At 48.0% G+C, this 19,608-nt stretch overlaps 1 protein-coding gene across 3 annotated transcripts in view; it reads right to left on the reverse strand.

Annotated features, from left to right (window-relative positions):
* LOC121304597 (potassium channel subfamily T member 2) overlaps positions 1-19,608 on the reverse strand; it is an 89,063-nt gene that overhangs the window by 17,615 nt on the left and 51,840 nt on the right. For 2 of the 3 annotated variants that reach the window (XM_041235810.1, XM_041235811.1), the window contains exons 9-17: positions 18,905-18,999; positions 16,066-16,246; positions 13,260-13,424; positions 12,832-12,968; positions 11,906-11,969; positions 8,667-8,775; positions 1,532-1,640; positions 798-950; positions 214-452 (exon numbers count right to left, since the gene is read on the reverse strand). In XM_041235810.1, the coding sequence (XP_041091744.1) occupies positions 214-452; positions 798-950; positions 1,532-1,640; positions 8,667-8,775; positions 11,906-11,969; positions 12,832-12,968; positions 13,260-13,424; positions 16,066-16,246; positions 18,905-18,999 (1,252 nt within the window). The remainder of the gene's footprint in view (positions 1-213; positions 453-797; positions 951-1,531; positions 1,641-8,666; positions 8,776-11,905; positions 11,970-12,831; positions 12,969-13,259; positions 13,425-16,065; positions 16,247-18,904; positions 19,000-19,608) is intronic. The other variant, XM_041235812.1, reaches the window with a different exon arrangement.

Consider the following 19,608-nt stretch of genomic DNA (forward strand, 5'->3'; position numbering starts at 1 on the left):
CTGCTTCCCTCCCTCCCAGTCCCTCCTCAGCTCCACTAGAGCCACACTGCCTCCCTCCCTCCCAGTCCCTCCTTAGTTCCACTAGAGCCACACTGCTTCCCTCCTTCCCAGTCCCTCCTCAGCTCCAGTAGAGCCACACTGCCTCCCTCCCTCTCAGTTTCTCGCCTCAGCATGCAGTTCCTCTCCTCCCCAGCGGGTGTCTCCCTCTCTCACCCATGCTGGCGATGATGCTGTGCACAGGCAGGCGTGTCAGGCCGTGGTAGATGGTCTGCGGCGGGCCGTGGCTCCCGCGCAGCGCCTCCTGCTGGTTGAAGATGAAGGCAGAGTTCTCCTCCTTGGAGATGTTGATGTAGAAGCAGGTGTCAGAGCCGCTCATGATGTGGCACGGCCCCGGGTTCAGCAGGATGTTGGCGTTGTCCACCCTCCGCACTCCGATCAGACACACCCCATACCTGCGGGAGAGACAGGAGCAGGAGCTGCACTGGGCTTCAATACACTGAGGAAGGCCCTGCAGCGCTGGACAGTTGCTGTGCATCACCCTATAGAATGAGCTCATGCTGCTTCACAACGTCCAGCGAAACCTGCTGAATACTGTGAACATATTGAATTACACATCGCCGCTTTGCAGCTGACAAAAATGAAAAAATAAACGTGACATTTCAAAATCTAACATGACACACTGTACTGCTATTACGGCTTCCGGTAGACTTTTGCAATATCATTTTGCATTTTTTTTAATTATGCCTCAATCCGAAAATTCTAGGTGAGGTGGGGGGGGGGGGGCGATGTGTCCTCACTTCTTGTGGGCGTGGAAGGAAGCATAGGTGAAGCTCTTGCCCTGGTACTCCCCGAAGAACTTGCTCTCATCCAGCTGGATGTGATAGATCTCGTTAGCAGAGCAGCGACCGTACGAACGCTGCCAGCGCTCAGCCGAGCCAGCACCCCCCTCTCTGAGAGGAGAGAGGAGAGAGGGGAGAGGGGAGAGGATAAGAGGAGATGGGAGCAGAGAGGGGAATGGAAAGGAGGAGAGAGGATGACGGAGAAGGGAGAGTGAGGAGGAAGGGGAGCAGAGGAGAGAGAGGGGATGGAGAGGGGAGAGGAGAAAGGGGTACAGATGAGAAAGGATAAGGGGAGACAGATGGAAGAGGAGTGGGAGAGGAGAGGGGAGAGAGGGTAGAGGGTGAGGGAACAAGAAAGAGGAGACAGGGTAAGGAGCGGGAGAGAGAAAGAGAAAGAGAGGGGGGGGAGACAATTAGATACTGTGTTACACATCTTTTAAAACATTCTCATATGACACCAGTTCACAACTGGAGACAAAACACTGCATCAAGCAGCAGAATAGTTCACTTAAACGTAGATCCACCAAACAGCAGCGAGCGAGCTAAAAAGTGAGCCTGACCCCTTAATGCAGCTCAGCTTGTGTGTGGATATCCCAGAGCTGTGACTGTATCAGACACACATACCATCCCACCACCCCACCCCACCCAGGCACAGACTGGGGGCTGGGGGGCCGCGGCGCTGGGGTACGTACTGGCCTCTGGAGGTGTGTATGAGCAGGGTGATGAGGGTGGAGGTCGCCGGACACACACAGTTCAGAGCCAGCATGGCATACTTGAACTCCTCCTCACACACCACGTGATCTGAAACGACACAAAGACAGGGAGGCTGACGCAGACACGCAGACAGGGAGACACGCACACGCACACACACACACGCACACACACAAACACACGCATGCACGCACACACACACGAACACACACACACACACACACACACACACACACACACACACACACACACACACACACACACACGAACTGACACACACACACAAACTGTTTTTCTCCCTTATTTAGGATAGGCAGGTACGCTCCTGCACCACAGCTGCCCCCTGGCTCAGGAGAAGGTCAGGGGGTATCCTCCGAACCCCAAGCCACTCGTCTCTTTACCCTCCAGTGAAGACGGGTGACTTCACACAGCCAGGAACCTGCGCGCCCCTGAGTCTCACAGCGTTTAACCTCATTCCACCAGCAGGGGGCGGCATGTGTAAGGAGGATAGGAGCCCTTTACACTGCCGCACACAAACGCACACAGACACTCCAGGGCCTGGTGAACACAGAATCAAACCCCTCGCTGCTTCTCGAATATCGACCCGAATATCAGTGTGTTTATTTAGTCGAAGTCCTTTCTTTAGCCCCTTAAGATAGGCCGTCACTTATCTGAAGGCATGCGGGCACGACAGAGAAGCAGACAGGATATTTACAAGGATGAACGCTCTGTTCAAGTCGTTTGAACGTTCATCCCTTTATTTTTTTTGCAGTCGTTTTCAAAGCGTTTGTTGAAATGCGTTGCAACAGAAAACGAACCAGCGGCAGAGCTAATGTTCACTTTTTCTTTCCTTCCCTCTATCTCTCTCTTCCCTCTCTTTCTCTCTCTCTTCCCTATCTTTCTTTCTCTCTCTTCTGCTCTGTCTCTCTCTCTTTCCCTCTGTCTCTCTCTCTTCTTTCTCTCTCTTTCTCTCTCTCTCTCTCTACTTCCCTCTATCTCTCTCTGTCTCTCTCTCTCTCTTCCCTCTCTCTCGCTATCTCTATACTTCTTTCTCTCTTGTTTCTGTACTATCGGTGCTAGTCCTGCTACACCCAGTCCTAGATATGAGAAATAAACTCTGTTATATATTATAGAAATAAGTTGCCCCTCCCTTACAGTTGCATGAACTCTTATTAGTAAAGCTGCCGTCTCAGGTGATGCGTGTTCATGCTGTGATGAGAGGTTTGATCAGCTCACTTCAGATTTACCAGGGGCCTCTGTTCACACTCCTGGTACCTGCCTGCTCATTCCACAATATCCCTGAACAAGGGGAGTCCTGAATCCCAGGACGAGGTGCAGCAGCAGCAGGGCCAGTTTCAAGGTCAGTACTGTGAATACAGTTTGTGTTGGGGGGGTCCTGTTATAATGCTCAGTTTGATCATTGCTGGTCGGCTGATGTAGGCACGAGTGTAACAAACATTACATTGGACTAGAAGACAACAAAGAGCTGGAATCAAACAACTATGATTCTTATTTTAAGTGCCTCTGAGTATGTGGAGCTGTAGAATCGTAATGATTTCTTTCAATAAGAAAGGATTCTCACACAATGTAATCTGAAGCACTGAGGATCCAGCCTGAGCCTCTGCATGCTGTGCATTCCAATGAGACACGATGGTATAAACACACCCGATACCCTGCGAGCGCTGCCCGAATAAAGCACCATCATCTCACACTGAAAACGAGACTGTCAATCAGGCAGCATCAGTGCACGCTGATCACAGAGTGGATATACAGAGTGTGAGAACCACCTGCAAAAATGAAACACGCACACGCACACGCACACACACACCAACCACACACACACACACACACACACACACACACACCACACACACACACACACACACACACACACACACACACACACACACACACACACACACACACACACACACACACACACACACACACACACACACACACACACACACACACACACACACACACACACACACACACACACACACACACACACACACACACACACACACACACACACACACACACACACACACACACACACACACACACACACACACACACACACACACACACACACACACACACACACACACACACACCACACACACACACACACACACACCACACACACACACACACACACACACACACACACACACACACACACACACACACACACACACACACACACACACACACACACACACACACACACACACACACACACACACACACACACACACACACACACACACACACACACACACACACACACACACACACACACACACACACACACACACACACACACACACCAACCACACACACACACACACACACACACACACACACACACACACACACACACACACACACACACACACACACACACACCACACACACACACACACACACACACACACACACACACACACACACACACACACACGCACACACACACACACACACACACACACACACACACACACACACACACACACACACACACACACACACACACACACACACACACACACACACACACACACACACACACAAAGCTGTTTAACTAAGGAGTCAGTTTTCTTCCATTACTCTTGAGCTTGCTGCCTCATTTGGATGTATTTATTCACAGTCCAGGGGCTGCAATCAGTGCTGTTGAAAACGACAACCGACATTGCGTCTGGCAGCGATCTAATTAGTCAGACAAAATGAAGAAGAAAAAAATAAACAGCAACAGCAGTCCCGCTGGTTATGAGCGAAGCTGCGAGCGGCAGCGTGCTGATGGTGTCTGTATTCCTGGAACCGGTCTGCAATGTGGAATGTTATGGAGCAGCTTTTACAATCCATTCCTGGGAAGCTCCGGTAATGTCCAAGCGATTTCCTTCACTCAGATTGAGCGTTAAAGCAGATAAACGTCATTGCAATCGCTTTAGTATTTCAGGGGGATTCCTCGCAGGGGTGGCCCCCAATAATCAGCTATCCCAAACGCCGGGACTTGACAGGCACCTAAATTCCAGAGACAGAGAGGCGGTGGAACTGACCGAGTTGGCCGCACTGTCTCATGAGGCGAATGCAATGAGGAAAGCAGCTCAGTCCTGGCATTTAGGATTCTCCGTACAAGCTGACAGCCAGGTAATGGCAGAGATTAAGGGTTCAATATGGGAGCAACACCATCCAGAACCAGTCAGAACGATTGCAAACCTCATCAGAGAGGAGGAGAACACTGCAATACGTACTAGACTGGATTCCCCTTTAAGAAAACCCGTTTGAATTGAAACCAATAAAGCCTCTTCCATACCACTCTGTTTACTCAGAGCTGTCAGAAACGCGTCTTCAGCGACTTCCCGGTGAGAGAGCACAGAAGCTCAGCTTTCTGCTTATTTGTACTTGGAGATACGGAGCGCGATGGGAAGCATTTACAACCAAACAGATGGAGATGAATCATTTACTAGCAACCCGTGCAGGGCTCTCCCTGATTAGAGCTAATTGGAGAACGCTCAAACAATAATAAACTCAAACAAACGAATGCACCACATCTTTTACGATCTGTCTGTCGCTGAGATAACCGCTTGGGATGTTTATTAGGGTTGCAATGGCTGTGAGATCTCTGAGCAATTTTCCAAAGAGGTGAAAACCAAACAGCTTCTCTGTTTTTATAGGAGTTGGCTCGCAATATATATTTTTTTTTACTATTGACAGTTTCAAAATGCTATTAACTCTCAGTAGTTAACGACAGACGCTGGAGGACAAAGGCCAGCCCTGCTGTTGTCTGTTTGAGCTCACTAGGCACCTGGCCAGTTGAAAAACAATCCCTGCTTTTACCTCCCTAACCTAACGCCAGAGCCAATGCTTCTTGTGGAATCTCCAGCGAAGACCAGCAACTTGGAACCTGCGCTCCCCTGACTGTGTGACTCCCCCCTGCACACCACGCAGCCCTGCCTTTACCAGGGGAGAGCCTCGGGGACCCCTGCGCTCCCCTGACTGTGTGACTCCCCCCTGCACACCACGCAGCCCTGCCTTTACCAGGGGAGACCCTCGGGGACCCCTGCGCTCCCCTGACTGTGTGACTCCCCCCTGCACACCACGCGGCCGTGCCTTTACCAGGGGAGACCCTCGGGGACCCCTGCGCTCCCCTGACTGTGTGACTCCCCCCTGCACACCACGCAGCCCTGCCTTTACCAGGGGAGACCCTCGGGGACCCCTGCGCTCCCCTGACTGTGTGACTCCCCCCTGCACACCACGCGGCCGTGCCTTTACCAGGGGAGACCCTCGGGGACCCCTGCGCTCCCCTGACTGTGTGACTCCCCCCTGCACACCACGCAGCCCTGCCTTTACCAGGGGAGACCCTCGGGGACCCCTGCGCTCCCCTGACTGTGTGACTCCCCCCTGCACACCACGCGGCCGTGCCTTTACCAGGGGAGACCCTCGGGGACCCCTGCGCTCCCCTGACTGTGTGACTCCCCCCTGCACACCAAGCGGCCGTGCCTTTACCAGGGGAGACCCTCGGGGACCCCTGCGCTCCCCCTGACTGTGTGACCCTCGGGGACCCCTGCGCTCCCCTGACTGTGTGACTCCCCCCTGCACACCAAGCGGCCGTGCCTTTACCAGGGGAGACCCTCGGGGACCCCTGCGCTCCCCTGACTGTGTGACTCCCCCCTGCACACCACGCGGCCGTGCCTTTACCAGGGGAGACCCCTCGGGGGGTCGCAACTACAAACTTAAAGGTAGAATAAATACGGTGTACAAAATGAAAGAGTTCTCTCACCCACAAATCATTCATGATACCTCGGTTCCATTTCTTTCTTCTTTTTTTTTAAAATTTGGAATCGCCAGTCGTTTTTTTTTTTTTTACCCCAATTTTAAGCCCGGCTCACACTGCAACCTCCGTGCTGATTCGGCAGAGCCGAAGATGAACACACTCGTCCTCCGAAACCTGTGCCATCAGCCGCCCGCTTCTTTTCACTCTGCCAGCCAGCCATGAAGCTGCCTCAGAGCTACAGTGTCGGAGGACCACGCAGCTCTGGGCTGGTCCAGTCTACAGGGGTCGCTGGTGCACGGTGAAACGAGGACATCGTGGGAACTGTCCTCGGCCGGCAGTGGAATGGTCTGGACCCGAACCGGCAACCTCCAGGCTATAGGGGGCATCCTGCACGCCACGGGGAGCGCCTCTAGTAGACCCGCCACTCGGGAGACCCTGGTTCATATATTGCTTGTTCTGTTGCCACATGATTGCAGCTACAGTATCCAAAACATTTCACTTCTTTATTTTCTGTCAGATTTAATCTAAACCAGGAGACAGCAGCAACCTTCCATCTGTAGAGTTTTCTCTGATCTGCATAATCCAAATCGAAAAGGAAAAATGTATCAGAAAATCTTAAAAGAGATGAAAGGGGGTCGACGACAAGGTTATGGATGCTAATGTGAAATAAGCATTGGTTTTCTTGGCAAGGGCTCCTTTGCTTGCCTGTATTTTTTTTCTCTCCTCTCTCATCAACCCTGCTTCTCTCTTTCTCCCCCGCTGAGAGAAATCAAAAAGAAGACACGTGGACTACAGTCTGAGAGGAGAAGGGCTGAGCCGAGCCAGGGTCGTGGGTATAGACCCAGCACACGCGTGGTTGTTGCAGTGATTAATGGGCGAGGCATGAGTGTGTTTTTGTGTCGGTGAAAATGGTTTATGGAAAATGAAGATTTCAGTTTTGTCAGCGCTGGAGGTAGAAACACAGTGAGGAGGTGTCACTCAGACTCCAGTTTCCAGTCCTATTGAGACACTGCTGATAAGGCTATTAGCTTCTCTGTTTTGAAATGTCATGGAGCTTAATAACAGTTTAATATTGCTTGTGTAGTGGGTTACCAGCATAAAGCAAATAAATTACATGTCAATGTTTAAAGTGAAGGCGGCCTTCTCAAGGAAACATTAATGATCCCAGTGATTCAGCATGACTAGGTAACCCATTTCATCCCCTCACCACTCTCTGTGTGAAGAAGAGTCTCCTTCAGCAACATGACTAGGTAACCCATTCCATCCCCTCACCACTCTCTGTGTGAAGAAGAGTCTCCTTCAGCAACATGACTAGGTAACCCATTCCATCCCCTCACCACTCCTGTGTGAAGAAGAGTCTCCTTCAGCCATGACTAGGTAACCCTCACACCACTCTCTGTGTGAAGAAGAGTCTCCTTCAGCAACATGACTAGGTAACCCATTCCATCCCCTCACCACTCTCTGTGTGAAGAAGAGTCTCCTTCAGCAACATGACTAGGTAACCCATTCCATCCCCTCACCACTCTCTGTGTGAAGAAGAGTCTCCTTCAGTCTCCTTCAGCAACATGACTAGGTAATCCCCCATTCCATCCCCTCCCCTCCCCACTCTCTGTGTGAAGAAGAGTCTCCTTCAGCAACATGACTAGGTAACCCATTCCATCCCCTCACCACTCTCTGTGTGAAGAAGAGTCTCCTTCAGCAACATGACTAGGTAACCCATTCCATCCCCTCCCCACTCTCTGTGTGAAGAAGAGTCTCCTTCAGCAACATGACTAGGTAACCCATTCCATCCCCTCAACTTATTTTTTTTTAATTCGTTAACTTTGTATCCTTTTCTGAATGGCATTGTGACATCAGCGCATCATAGCACCTCTGCTCTGTCTATATAGAAATGTCAAGGAAATGCGGCTGGCATAGATGAAAAGCTACACTGTCACGTGATTTCAATGGGATGAGGAAGCCTGCTCACTGCCTGGCAGTTAGGATTCTCCAGACCAGCTCGAAGCAGCTCACAGGTATAATAAAGAAAGATTTAATAAAGACTGATACAAATTCCTCCTTACTCTTCAAAACAGATCCTAGATTGTATGCAAGCTGAGAGCAGTGAAATGATCTATTAGCCCTTTCAGTCCTGGTGGGACCTCAAGGTCCAGCCTTGTCTTAGCTCCGTTTGTGAACACACGCTGCTGGACACCCCGTCGGAGCCTCGCGGGACTCCTAGTCTCTTGCACACTCAATAAAGGCGTTCCTTCTTCAGGACTGAAGGGGTTAAATGCGATTCAGCGCTGCTTGCTTCCGGTCTCAAGCAGCCGACATGTGAGCCTCACGTTTACCTGCGAACTTGACGTGGAATTTGTTCTCCGGCTTGAGGATCTGGACGTACAGGGGGCAGTTGGGGGCGAAATCCTTGACCGCCCAAGCCCTCAGGATGGTCTGGTGATCCTGAAACACAAAGCGAGCAGGGTAAGGGAGCGGCGTGTAAAGTGACCGTTTCAGAAATCTGCCCTGCTGCTCTGCCCTTCTGGTCGCCCGCACGGGTCTCACTTGTTTGGAGAGAGGCGCGTGTATTGTTTGTGTGATTGTTGGTTTCGCTTGAGGTTAAAGGAAGCTCACAGTTTCTACCCCTTATTCTTGGCTTATCTGTTTGCACTTCCTGGGTCATTTCACCGAAGCGGCGTCTTCTGGGTCAAAGCGCATTACTGGTTGAAAGCATGTCAGTCAATAGGAGGAAGCAGCTGATTGGTTAAAGACAGGAAAGAAGGCAGTGAAGGGGCGGGGACAACACTAATTGAAAAGCATGGCTTACAAACCGAGATTTCTTTGATCAAGTGTACCACATGCTAATAACATCGATCGATACAGCACACTATACGATACTTCTTGTAGATTTTTGGAATGAATTGTTAAAATAAATAAATCACAATTCTTATCTGGCATGCACTGCAGCCCTCCCTCCTGGTTTGAATGAATGACTGGTCAGTCAGAGAGCGCTTATTTAATCTCATTACAGGAGATCTGAAAATGTCAGAATGAAACAGAAACAAACGGAAGAGATCTCTAATGAGAAAGAGTAGGCGTCGACGATCAGTGTGGAATTGAAAAGGTCAGGCTCCAACACACCGTATCAAACCTAGGGGAGCGCGTTTCAAAGCAGCGCCTCTCCCCCTCAACTCTCTCAACCTCTCTGATATCTGTGTGGATCAATCCTGCAGAGAAGGACAGAGAGGCTCCCCTGAGGAACTGCCTGCCCGTGTAATGGTGTCTTTTAAAGAACGCACGAACCTTCTCTCTAATAAGGCTCCCTTTGGGCAGTTCACTACATCTTGAACTTACTGAGAAGGAGTGTGAATTTTTTAAAACTCCCAAACTCAAAGCCTGTCTGCAGTTCCCATTCACTGCCTGGATATTCCACATCCCCTCCAGTCGCTGTGTGCAGTATTGCACCACTTTAAGAGTCCTATCTATTTATCTACTTCATAATGCAAATGTTTTTTTGTTTTTTTTTCCCCCAAAGTTAGGGTAGGGCAACTTCTCCATAGTGTTCACATGCATTTCTCAAAATGCAATAAATCATCTATGACTGAATGAGGCTGTAGACTCGTTTACCTCACTAGATTTGGCACAGCCCTGGTGTGTGGCATGTTCTCCTGATATACCCTAGGCCCCTCGAGTATTGAATTTCATAGTTCACTTATGCATCACTGCAGACAAAGTCTCCCATCCACTGAATGGTTTGAGGAGCACGGCAGAGAGACTTCACGGTTCCTCCAGGGTCACCCCAATCCCCCTGCTTGAAGGTGTCTTGAGAGATGACTTCACCACACTGCTATGATGACAAATCACTCAAGTTCATCCCAGACATGCTCATTCGGGTTGAGACCTCAGGGATTGAGGAGGTCACAGAAGAGCCGCGATCCTGAAGCCGTGCTCCTCAAACCATTTGCGGCATTGTTGGGCGAACTCCCAGGGGATGCCAGGAGAACGTGCCCCACACTACGGCGATGCCAAACCCAATCGAGGAGACAGGCAGGTCCAGGCAGCACAGGGGTAAGCAGCTCCCCACACACAGCCTTCGTTAGCCCAAGCAATCAGAAGCCGTCACTCGGAGGTCTAGATTGTGAACTTGTTCAAAGGAACACTGTCACAGGGTTGATCGAGCCTGCACTGTGGCTGGCTTGGGAGCTCAGTGCCAGTGTTATACTGATGACTGGGTAAAATAAATGCACTGTTTTTTGTTTGTTATTTTATTTGTGAAACTTTGTTTTTTTAACTAAAAAGAACTCAAAGGCCACTAAGGATAGCGCTGAATAACAAACCTTTTGTCAAATCCTTTCCCTTTACCCTGGCTTATCTGAGATAGGCTTACCGTATGACTCTGTGTACACTGGGGCGGTCGCTCGTGCTTTTCAACTCACACCGCAATGCATTCTGGTACGTTTCACCTGTCTCAGGTACCTTACACAGCAGGACTACACTTACCAGAATGCATTGCGGTGTGAGTTGAAAAGCCAGAACTGTCCTAGTGTACCTGGAGTAACGGTAACCCTAAACTGACCACCTGAAATATCCTTACCAAGTTTCATCTCAAAATGCAGGATCACGTCTCAAAAATACAACACCAATGTAACTACGGGCCTGTTTCCAGGTAAGAATGTGTGACTCATATCTCTGGAATCCATTTGCCTTCATTACGTTTGCAAGTAAAAGCTTTCTCGCTAAGGAGTAAACATGCTGTTGATGTCACACTTTCATCTTGAAGTGGATTAAGATTATGACTCAGCTTGCAAACCACAGTAAACAAAACCTCCTCTTAATTGGAAGCGCTCGTATTTTCACATCAATCCAATTTAAGCCACAATCATCATTTTAAGTACTGGGCTCATCCAATACCTGGGTGCTTTGCATAATAAAATGATTCTAATTGCAAAACCAAGAGGAAATATTTGTTTCTGGTGTTTGGATTTTAAAAACCGCCTCCTATTGCGAAGTAGAGTAGTGCTGGGGCTCTTATAGCAAGACGTTCCAGTCTTACAGATTCATTACTGCACAGCTGGTCTTCCAAACTCTCAACTCACCTCCTGGTTTATCAATAAAGCCTCGTGAACACAAGACCCTTTGATAACTTTATACAAACAGCGAGAAGGACTACTGGAAAGGAACATTGCAAAGTAAGCTTCATTCTAACAGGAGCTCTTAACCAATTGACTTGAGCCTTTGAACAACAAGTATTTTTATTATTATTATGAGCTAGGACGGTCTAACTGACGGGGATAAAAAGATAATTTGCTATTTTATGTTTCAAATGAGATTTCTAAACTAGTTATGTAAATTATATATTTTTTTCCTTGTTGAAAACTTTCCACTGGGTCTAAATACTATTTCCACACTTGCCTTTGAATACTCTGAAAATGACTATAAAAAGGAAAGGAATTTAAGGAGCCTGAATAAAGTGCTGATGCAGTAAAACCCACTTCGTTCAGAACCAGCGGTCTGGGCAGACGAGGTAGTCGGTGCCCAGAGGAAGCACGCAGATGAACAGTTTAAAGGGACTGGAGAAAGGAAGAAGACCTACGGCAGCAATGCGGTCCACCTCAAAGCGATTGCTCAGGACAAAGCAGGCCTCCGCGTCATCCATCCTTCAGCCAATAGCAAAGCAGGGACGGGGCCACAGCGTGTTAGTGGAAAAGACAAGGGTTTCAGTTAGTAACACACACACACAGATATGGATGCAATTAGACCCGACAGGGCGTCCGTATACGTGGAATATACACATGCCTGGGGTCTGTGTCAGAGAGGGGTGGATAACGTGCAGACGTGTCTGTTTGTGTTTTCCTGTAGCGTTTAAAAAGTTGGAGGGTGAGTATAAAGACAGCGATATTATAATTTTTTTTGGAGGGGGGGGTATTTTTTTCTGTTTTGCTGTCTTCCAGTTCATTTAATTGTTCTTCGTCCAGATCTCGTGTCTGCTTGCTGCTCTTGGGATTTTTTTGCTGGTCACTCAGTTTGATAGTCACTGTCCATCTGTAACTGTAAACAAGGTGGCTACTGGCGCTTTCAATTCTGCGAGGCAGTGCAGTGATTTAGAATATGTGACAAGACTCCAACTGTCCCCATCCAATCACATCGCCTGTTCCAGGTTCCACTGCCAGCCCTGGATTATGCTCAGTAGTGTGTACGTGTATTAGAACACCCCACTGCTTCTGCTGTGCAAATGGAACCAGAACACTGCGGACTGGAATTTTCATCAACGGTGTTGGAATCGGAACTGATTTTAGAAAGAAATTGAAAAACTGTTTGTCCCGGCAGTGTTAGTTGATGCACTGCTGCGGTCAGTACCTGCAGCCTTCTCAAAGCAGCAGCTGGTAATTGAAGAGGTTCCTAATGCTCTTTCCATTGCATCAAGAGGACTGCCTGAATCAGTGTGGGAGATGGGTGGGTGACTTTGCTTACCTATTAGTTTGGACTCGTCTAAACCACTGCTGCCCAGTGAAGACTTACTTGGCTCTCATGAGATCCAGGTCTTTGAGTGCGGAGCCCTGCAGGTAGATGACTCTCTGAGACCAGAGGGGGATCTGGAGGACCCTGCGCACCTGGGCATCAATCTCTGTTGGGCACAGAATCACCACGTAGTAATCCTGCAACACAGTCCAGGGTTAGAGAAATCTACCCTCAGTGCAGTTATTAAAATGATCAGGAGTTTGAGCAATCAGCTGTGTCGCCTAGAACTGCCAGCGAATCTACAGTCCAGGACAGGTTTAGCAGTGCCAGCTCCTGGCTCACCTGGCAAAGATCAATCAGTGCTAGGAACCGGACCAGCGCTGATGGACCTGAATGGCCTCTCGCTGTTAAACTTTCTTCTGATTGCAGAGCGTTTTAGAAGAAGGGTCCATGTGTGTGTGTCAGTGTGTCTGCGCATGTGTGGGTACCTGCAGGCGAGGGTGTGCGTAGAACTCATTGAGGAAGTCCATGAGCAGGTCTATCTTGAGGCAGCTGACACACAGCACCACGTGCTTCTCAGTCTGGGCGCGGTAGCGGCTGTAGTTCCCTCCCGATTTCTGACGTTCCATCCACAGGTAAGCCAGCTGCTCGAACTGGAGCACAGAAACACAGGCAGGGGTGTAAAACAGCAGCATCGAATCAACCTTCCGGCGTGCAGCCCTGCCACGCACTGACCCAGGCTCGGGGTCACTTCCTGTGTTTCTCATTCCATGTTAAAACAAACTCCCAATTCCTCCAAGGAATCGGAATCGGAACTGAGATTTTAGAGACGTGAATAATTGCCGCGGTTGTTTGAAGCCAGTTTAATTGGCTAACAAACAATGGCTTTGATTTGAAGTCGCGAGTGGCCCCTGCGAGAAGCTCGTTCTAACAGAATGCTGCTGGTTTCAGCTTTGATCAGTGATGTGTTGGAATTGATCAAATGGGAAAAAGGAAATTGAAAACCAGGACCCTGCCCAGAACAGCACAGCAGCAGAGATACCCACCAGAGACACCCAACCCAGGACCCGACAGCAGTGCCAGCCGTGCCAGCCAGCTCCCTCTTACTTTAACAGTAAGCAGCTTCACCACGTCCCTTTATACCTTTCCATTATCACTGGATCTGCGATCGTTCGGGGTGGTTCTGAGTTCTCCCACATCGAGCTCTTAAAATGCATCCCTAAACCTGCCTTTAATGTGGGAGGATCCTCGTTGCTTTCAAACCCTGTGACAGGCACCTCTGCTAGCCCCTCCCACTCTAAGCTAAGCCCCTCCCACTCACGAAGGTTGAACTGCCCCCACTAAACCCACACGTGTTATTTATTAATTTTTTAAAGACTGTTAATTGCTTTAAATTGTTTTTTAATTGCTGCAAATGTGTCCGTTGTGCAAAGCAGGCATGTTACTAAAGCACTTTAATCAATTCCTTGAGCATTGAGAAGATCACACCGCTGCGTTCGGTTTACAGTTTTATCAGCTGCATTGATGCAACACAGCTGCAGTCAAGTGCAGACTCCAGAGAATCAGACTATTAGCCTGCCTCAGAAATCAGCATTTCAACAACATTAACAGAAATTAGAGCCATCAATATGATGAAAAGGTTCATGACTAGGTTATCAACAGTATGTACAGAATAAGAATTTCAATTTGATAAGCGATTATCCATATATATGCAAGTCTGACATAGACAAGCCTGTATATCCACACAATCTGATCCTCTCAAAAACGAAATAACGTTAGTACAGAGTTTCGTGACAACTGGCTGTGTGGTTTTCCAGATACACGAAGCAATGCGAGACATACATACATTGCTTGCAGACAGACGTGCGTCCACCTGCACTGACACCCCTTCACGCGGGAGAATGAAGCGGGCACCTTCGCTCCAGCTGACAGCACTAGAGATCGGCACCGCGCTGTAAGTGTGAAATGTATTTTGAGACGAAAGAATAGCTAAGAAAAAAGGATGCCTGACTGTAGGCAGGTCCGATCATTAACGAGAAACAAAACCAACAAAGACTGGGGAAGGATCGAGCAAGCGTTCTGCATCTTCGATCAGCACGCAGGTGCTCTGCCTCTCCCTCTCCCTCAACTACCTCTGCCTCTCCCTCTCCCACTCCCTCTGCCTCTCCCTCTCCCTCTCCCTCCCTCTCCCTCTCCCTCTCCCACTCCCTCCCTCTCCCTCTCCCTCTCCCTCTCCCTCTCCCTCTCCCTCTCCCTCTCTCTCTCCCTCTCCCTCTCCCTCTCCCTCTCCCCCTCCCTCTCCCTCTCCCTCTCCCTCTCCCTCTCCCTCCTCCCTCTCCCTCTCTCCTCTCCTCTCCCTCTCCCTCTCCCTCTCCCTCCCCCTCCTCACATTTCATCAGACTGTCCTTTCATCCAGGCAGGGGCGACCAAAGTTAGCCCTTCCACTCCTGGTCTTTGTTCCAACCCTGTTCTAAATCGTATCATTGTATCATTTTCCCTGTTAAACCCGGACTGGAACGAGCCCAGGAGTCTCATTCATGCTGTAATGAGATCAGTTTAGAATAACCGCTGTATGTGTGAGATGTGCTGTTATTTAATACTTACTCCCTCTGCTGGGGAATCTAGCATGACTCTGAAATTGGTTCATAATTAGATAAATATATTTAAAAATATATAATAATTGGTGACACAGCTGAAACGTTAGCAAGGGGAATCTTTAAAAGTGCTTTTTATTTTTGCTGTGACCTTTGCAAAGAGCTCCAGACACTGCGAGCCATGGTGTAATCTGTCAAATGCAGATTCAATTTAGATTTAATTAGCAAATCAGTCATGTGAAATGAATGTCACTGGCTTGGCTCTCTGTAATGCGTTCAACAGTCTGGTATTTACACTCTTTTTAACAAGTGATCTTAAAGTTCAAATTTCAATCATACCCCCCCCCCCCCAGGTTCTTCTGTGTTCCAGGCTAATAGATTCAGCTCTTTCAGCCCATCTTTGCATCTCATTCCTCTAAACCCTTGGATTAGCCTGCTTCCACATCACTGGACACAGTGTCCCACTCTGGTGACCAGAACTGGCAGAGTTGAAAAATCACATGATTTGAATGGATAAGCCTGTTCAGTCCTGGCAATTAGTATTCCCCAGACAAGCTCAAAGCAGCTCAGATACACCAGTGAGCCATATTGATGCAACAGAACCCACCAAAAACCCCAAAACAGTAAAGGGGGAATGTAGAAAGCAATTCGATTCCAATGCGGGCGCGAGCGCCGATCTGTCAAAGGGGCGTGTGGTCACCTGGATGGGCAGGACGATGAGGGCCACGCAGATCATGATGACCACCAGCAGCTGCGAGGGCCAGATCTTGGGGGTGACATCTCCGAAGCCCACAGTGGAGAACGTCACGATGCAGAAATACAGCGAGTCGAACAGCGTCAGGTTGTTGCCGGCTCGCTCCAAATGCTGGATCCCACAGATACTGCAGGAGAAACCCAAAGTAACAGCCTTTATCATGACAGCTTGGTTCAGGGCTGCAGAGACCCTACTTCTCATCAACCAATGCAGGCTTCTTTGAGGCTGTGCAGCTCTGGCCAAAGGTTTTGCATAATAGTATTTCATATTAGATTTTGAAATTTCACACCTTTCAATTTTTTTGTTCAGTTTTTCCATTAGGTAGATGGAAAGCTACAAAGTGGTGTGTAATTCAATATGTTCACGTAACATTATTCAGCAGGTTTCACTGGACTTTGTGATACAAAATTAATTCCTTCTATAGGGAGATGCAACACTTTTGGCCATCACATTCTTGTCTCTCTTTAAAGCTGCCCTGGCTCCAATCACAAACACATATTGTCAAAAGGAGTGTGTTGCTAGGTAGATTTCAGATGCTGACCAATAAGATTTACGTTCTTGTTTTGTTTTAAATGTACGCAGCTGCGATTTGTTTGTTCTTGTTTGTGATTGGATTACAATGCCTGTGGTACAGTTGTGCCAAACTGCTATCGTGTATAAAGGACAGGAAATGCATTCAGGTAAACAAGTCGTTCAGGTGATGTTTAAGATGGCTTGGAAAGTATGTGATCATATTTTGTCTGTTCTTTAACATGCTTACCTAAGATTTAGCCAAACTCGAGCTTGCATTAAAACACTGCTCTGTGTTCTTTGAAAACTTTATTTTTTCAGTCCAATTATATTTCCTCACCCCCTCAATCTGCACAACACCTCAGAACTGGAAGTCAGCGGTCGTCCTCCGATCCCTCTGCTAAGCCAATTGCCTCTTTACACTCAGAAACTTGAGAGCGGATGTCAGCAGGATACTGGCTTCTGGAAGACAAAGGCCAGCCCTGCAGGTGTCTGCTCTGAGCTAACTAGCACCTGGCTTTGCCTCCATAACCCGCGGGAGTGCCCGAGCCAATGCAACACTCCCTGTGGAACTACTGCTTTGGCCTGACTGCACGACTCACCCTGGAAACCACGCGGTCATGTCTTTACCAGGTGAGCCGCTGGGGTCTTACATACTGAGTGTTAATAATATTCACAAGGCACAGTGTTTATTCAATACACTACGACACAGATGTGTTTGATCTAGTGCCCCTCGCGCCATGGCGTCCCAGATTGCGCTGAACAAAGTTACAAATAAAACAGAGAGCTGGTACGTGTAATCAGTTCCAACCAATTAGATAAAAGCACAGTCAAACATGTTTTCATTGTAGAAATTCAGCATGGGTTTAGATTCTGTAGGCTTTCTCTCCAAAGGTCACACTGTGTTAGCGGACTGAATGTGTAGCTGTTGAATTCAATTATTCTTTCTTTCTTGCAAGGGATTCTTTCTGGACAGGCGAGTCTGTTTTCATTATTTTTTTTGGTGCAATATGAACGTCTATAACTTCAAAAAACACTAAATTACAAGGTAAAATGTTTCTCCAGTATTAAGGTTTGTTTTGGGTTACATTTTAATATAATTGGTCTTTAATGTTTTCAGCTCAATCTCATTTTGTGTCCAGTACCAAACTGGGGATGCAGCTGTTTCCATCTACAGTCTACAATCCAATCTACAAAGATCACAGTGTTGTATAGCTGCTGTTTAGAAATCCATTCACCAACCGGCACAAATTCCCTGGCAGTGGAATATATTCACAGCTGTCATTTTCAGCCTACATATTATTGTTCTGCAGAGATTTTAAACCCGCCTCTAACGTCCTTCTCATGGGATGCTTGTTAAGTAACTTCCCCCATCAGAGTGGAGACAGACAGACAGACAGACACACACACACACATAGACACACACACACAGACATGCAGACAGACAGACAGACACACAGACACACACACATAGACACACACACACAGACATGCAGACAGACAGGCAGACACACAGACAGACACACAGACAGACAGACACACACACACAGACACACACACACACAGACATACACACAGACACAGACACATAGACAGACAGACAGACACACAGACACACACACATAGACACACACACACACAGACAGACATGCAGACAGACAGGCAGACACATAGACAGACACACACAGACAGACAGACACACAGACAGACACACACACACACACACACACAGACAGACACACAGACACAACAGACACACACACACACACACACACACAGACACACGTCTGTGTGTGTGTCTGTGTCTGACACCACACATAGACACACACAGACAGACACACTCAGACGTCTGTGTGTGTGGGTCCTAGACAGACACACACACAGACACACACACACAGACACACACACAGACAGACAGACACACACACACACACACACACACACACACACACAGACATGCAGACAGACAGGCAGACACATAGACAGACACACAGACAGACAGACAGACACACAGACACACAGACAGGCAGACACACAGACATGCAGACAGACAGGCAGACACATAGACAGACAGACAGGGAGACAGACAGACACACAGACACACCGACAGGCAGACACACAGACATGCAGACAGACAGGCAGACACAGTCCCATTGAAGCTTATTTGATCTCAGATCTCAGATCTGCTGCCGATGGAAATGAACGAGTCTCATTTCAAAGCGCTTTCCACTCAGTCCCGTTGTCAGATGGAGACACAGTCTGAACCCAAACTCACCACGTGAACATGAGGCAGACCAGGGTGCAGATGAGAATCAGGACCTGGTTGAACATGGCCGAGTGAGTCCTCTGTATGGCTCGGTGGAGATCGTTCTGAAAGAGACAGAACCACAGGAGTGGGGAGGAATCAGCACTGGGAGGAACGAGGAACTGAGAAACATACAGTGTGGACAAACATTCTGCATCACCTACAACTGTAGGACTGAGACATCATTATATATATATATATATATATATATATATATATATATATATATATATATATATATATATATATATATGAAGATAATTCAGATATTTGATTAAACATGATGTAATCAAAGAAAGTACAAAATGATATCGGAAAAGTCTATCGGAAGCCATAATTGTAGCACAGTAGTATTTCATGTTAGATTTCGAAATTTCACATTTTTCAGTTTTGGTCATTTTTTCATTTCGTAGATGGAAAACTGCAAAGTGGTGTGCAATTCAATACGTTAGCGTGACATCATTCAGCAGGTTTCATTCGACTTCAAGAAGCAAAACGAGTTCATTCTATCGGATGATACTGGGCTTAATCCAGTATACCTCACTGGGTTAAGCCACAACTGGGATTTACTGCAGCATTTTACCACAAAGGGGAAATCACGCTGGAGTTATCCAAAAATATCCAAATGCTATTTAAAGCGTTCCATACACTGATAGGCTGCTCATATCATAATG

The sequence above is a fragment of the Polyodon spathula genome, chromosome 38 (genome assembly GCF_017654505.1).
Source record: "Polyodon spathula isolate WHYD16114869_AA chromosome 38, ASM1765450v1, whole genome shotgun sequence".
NCBI classification, from domain to species: Eukaryota; Metazoa; Chordata; class Actinopteri; order Acipenseriformes; family Polyodontidae; genus Polyodon; species Polyodon spathula.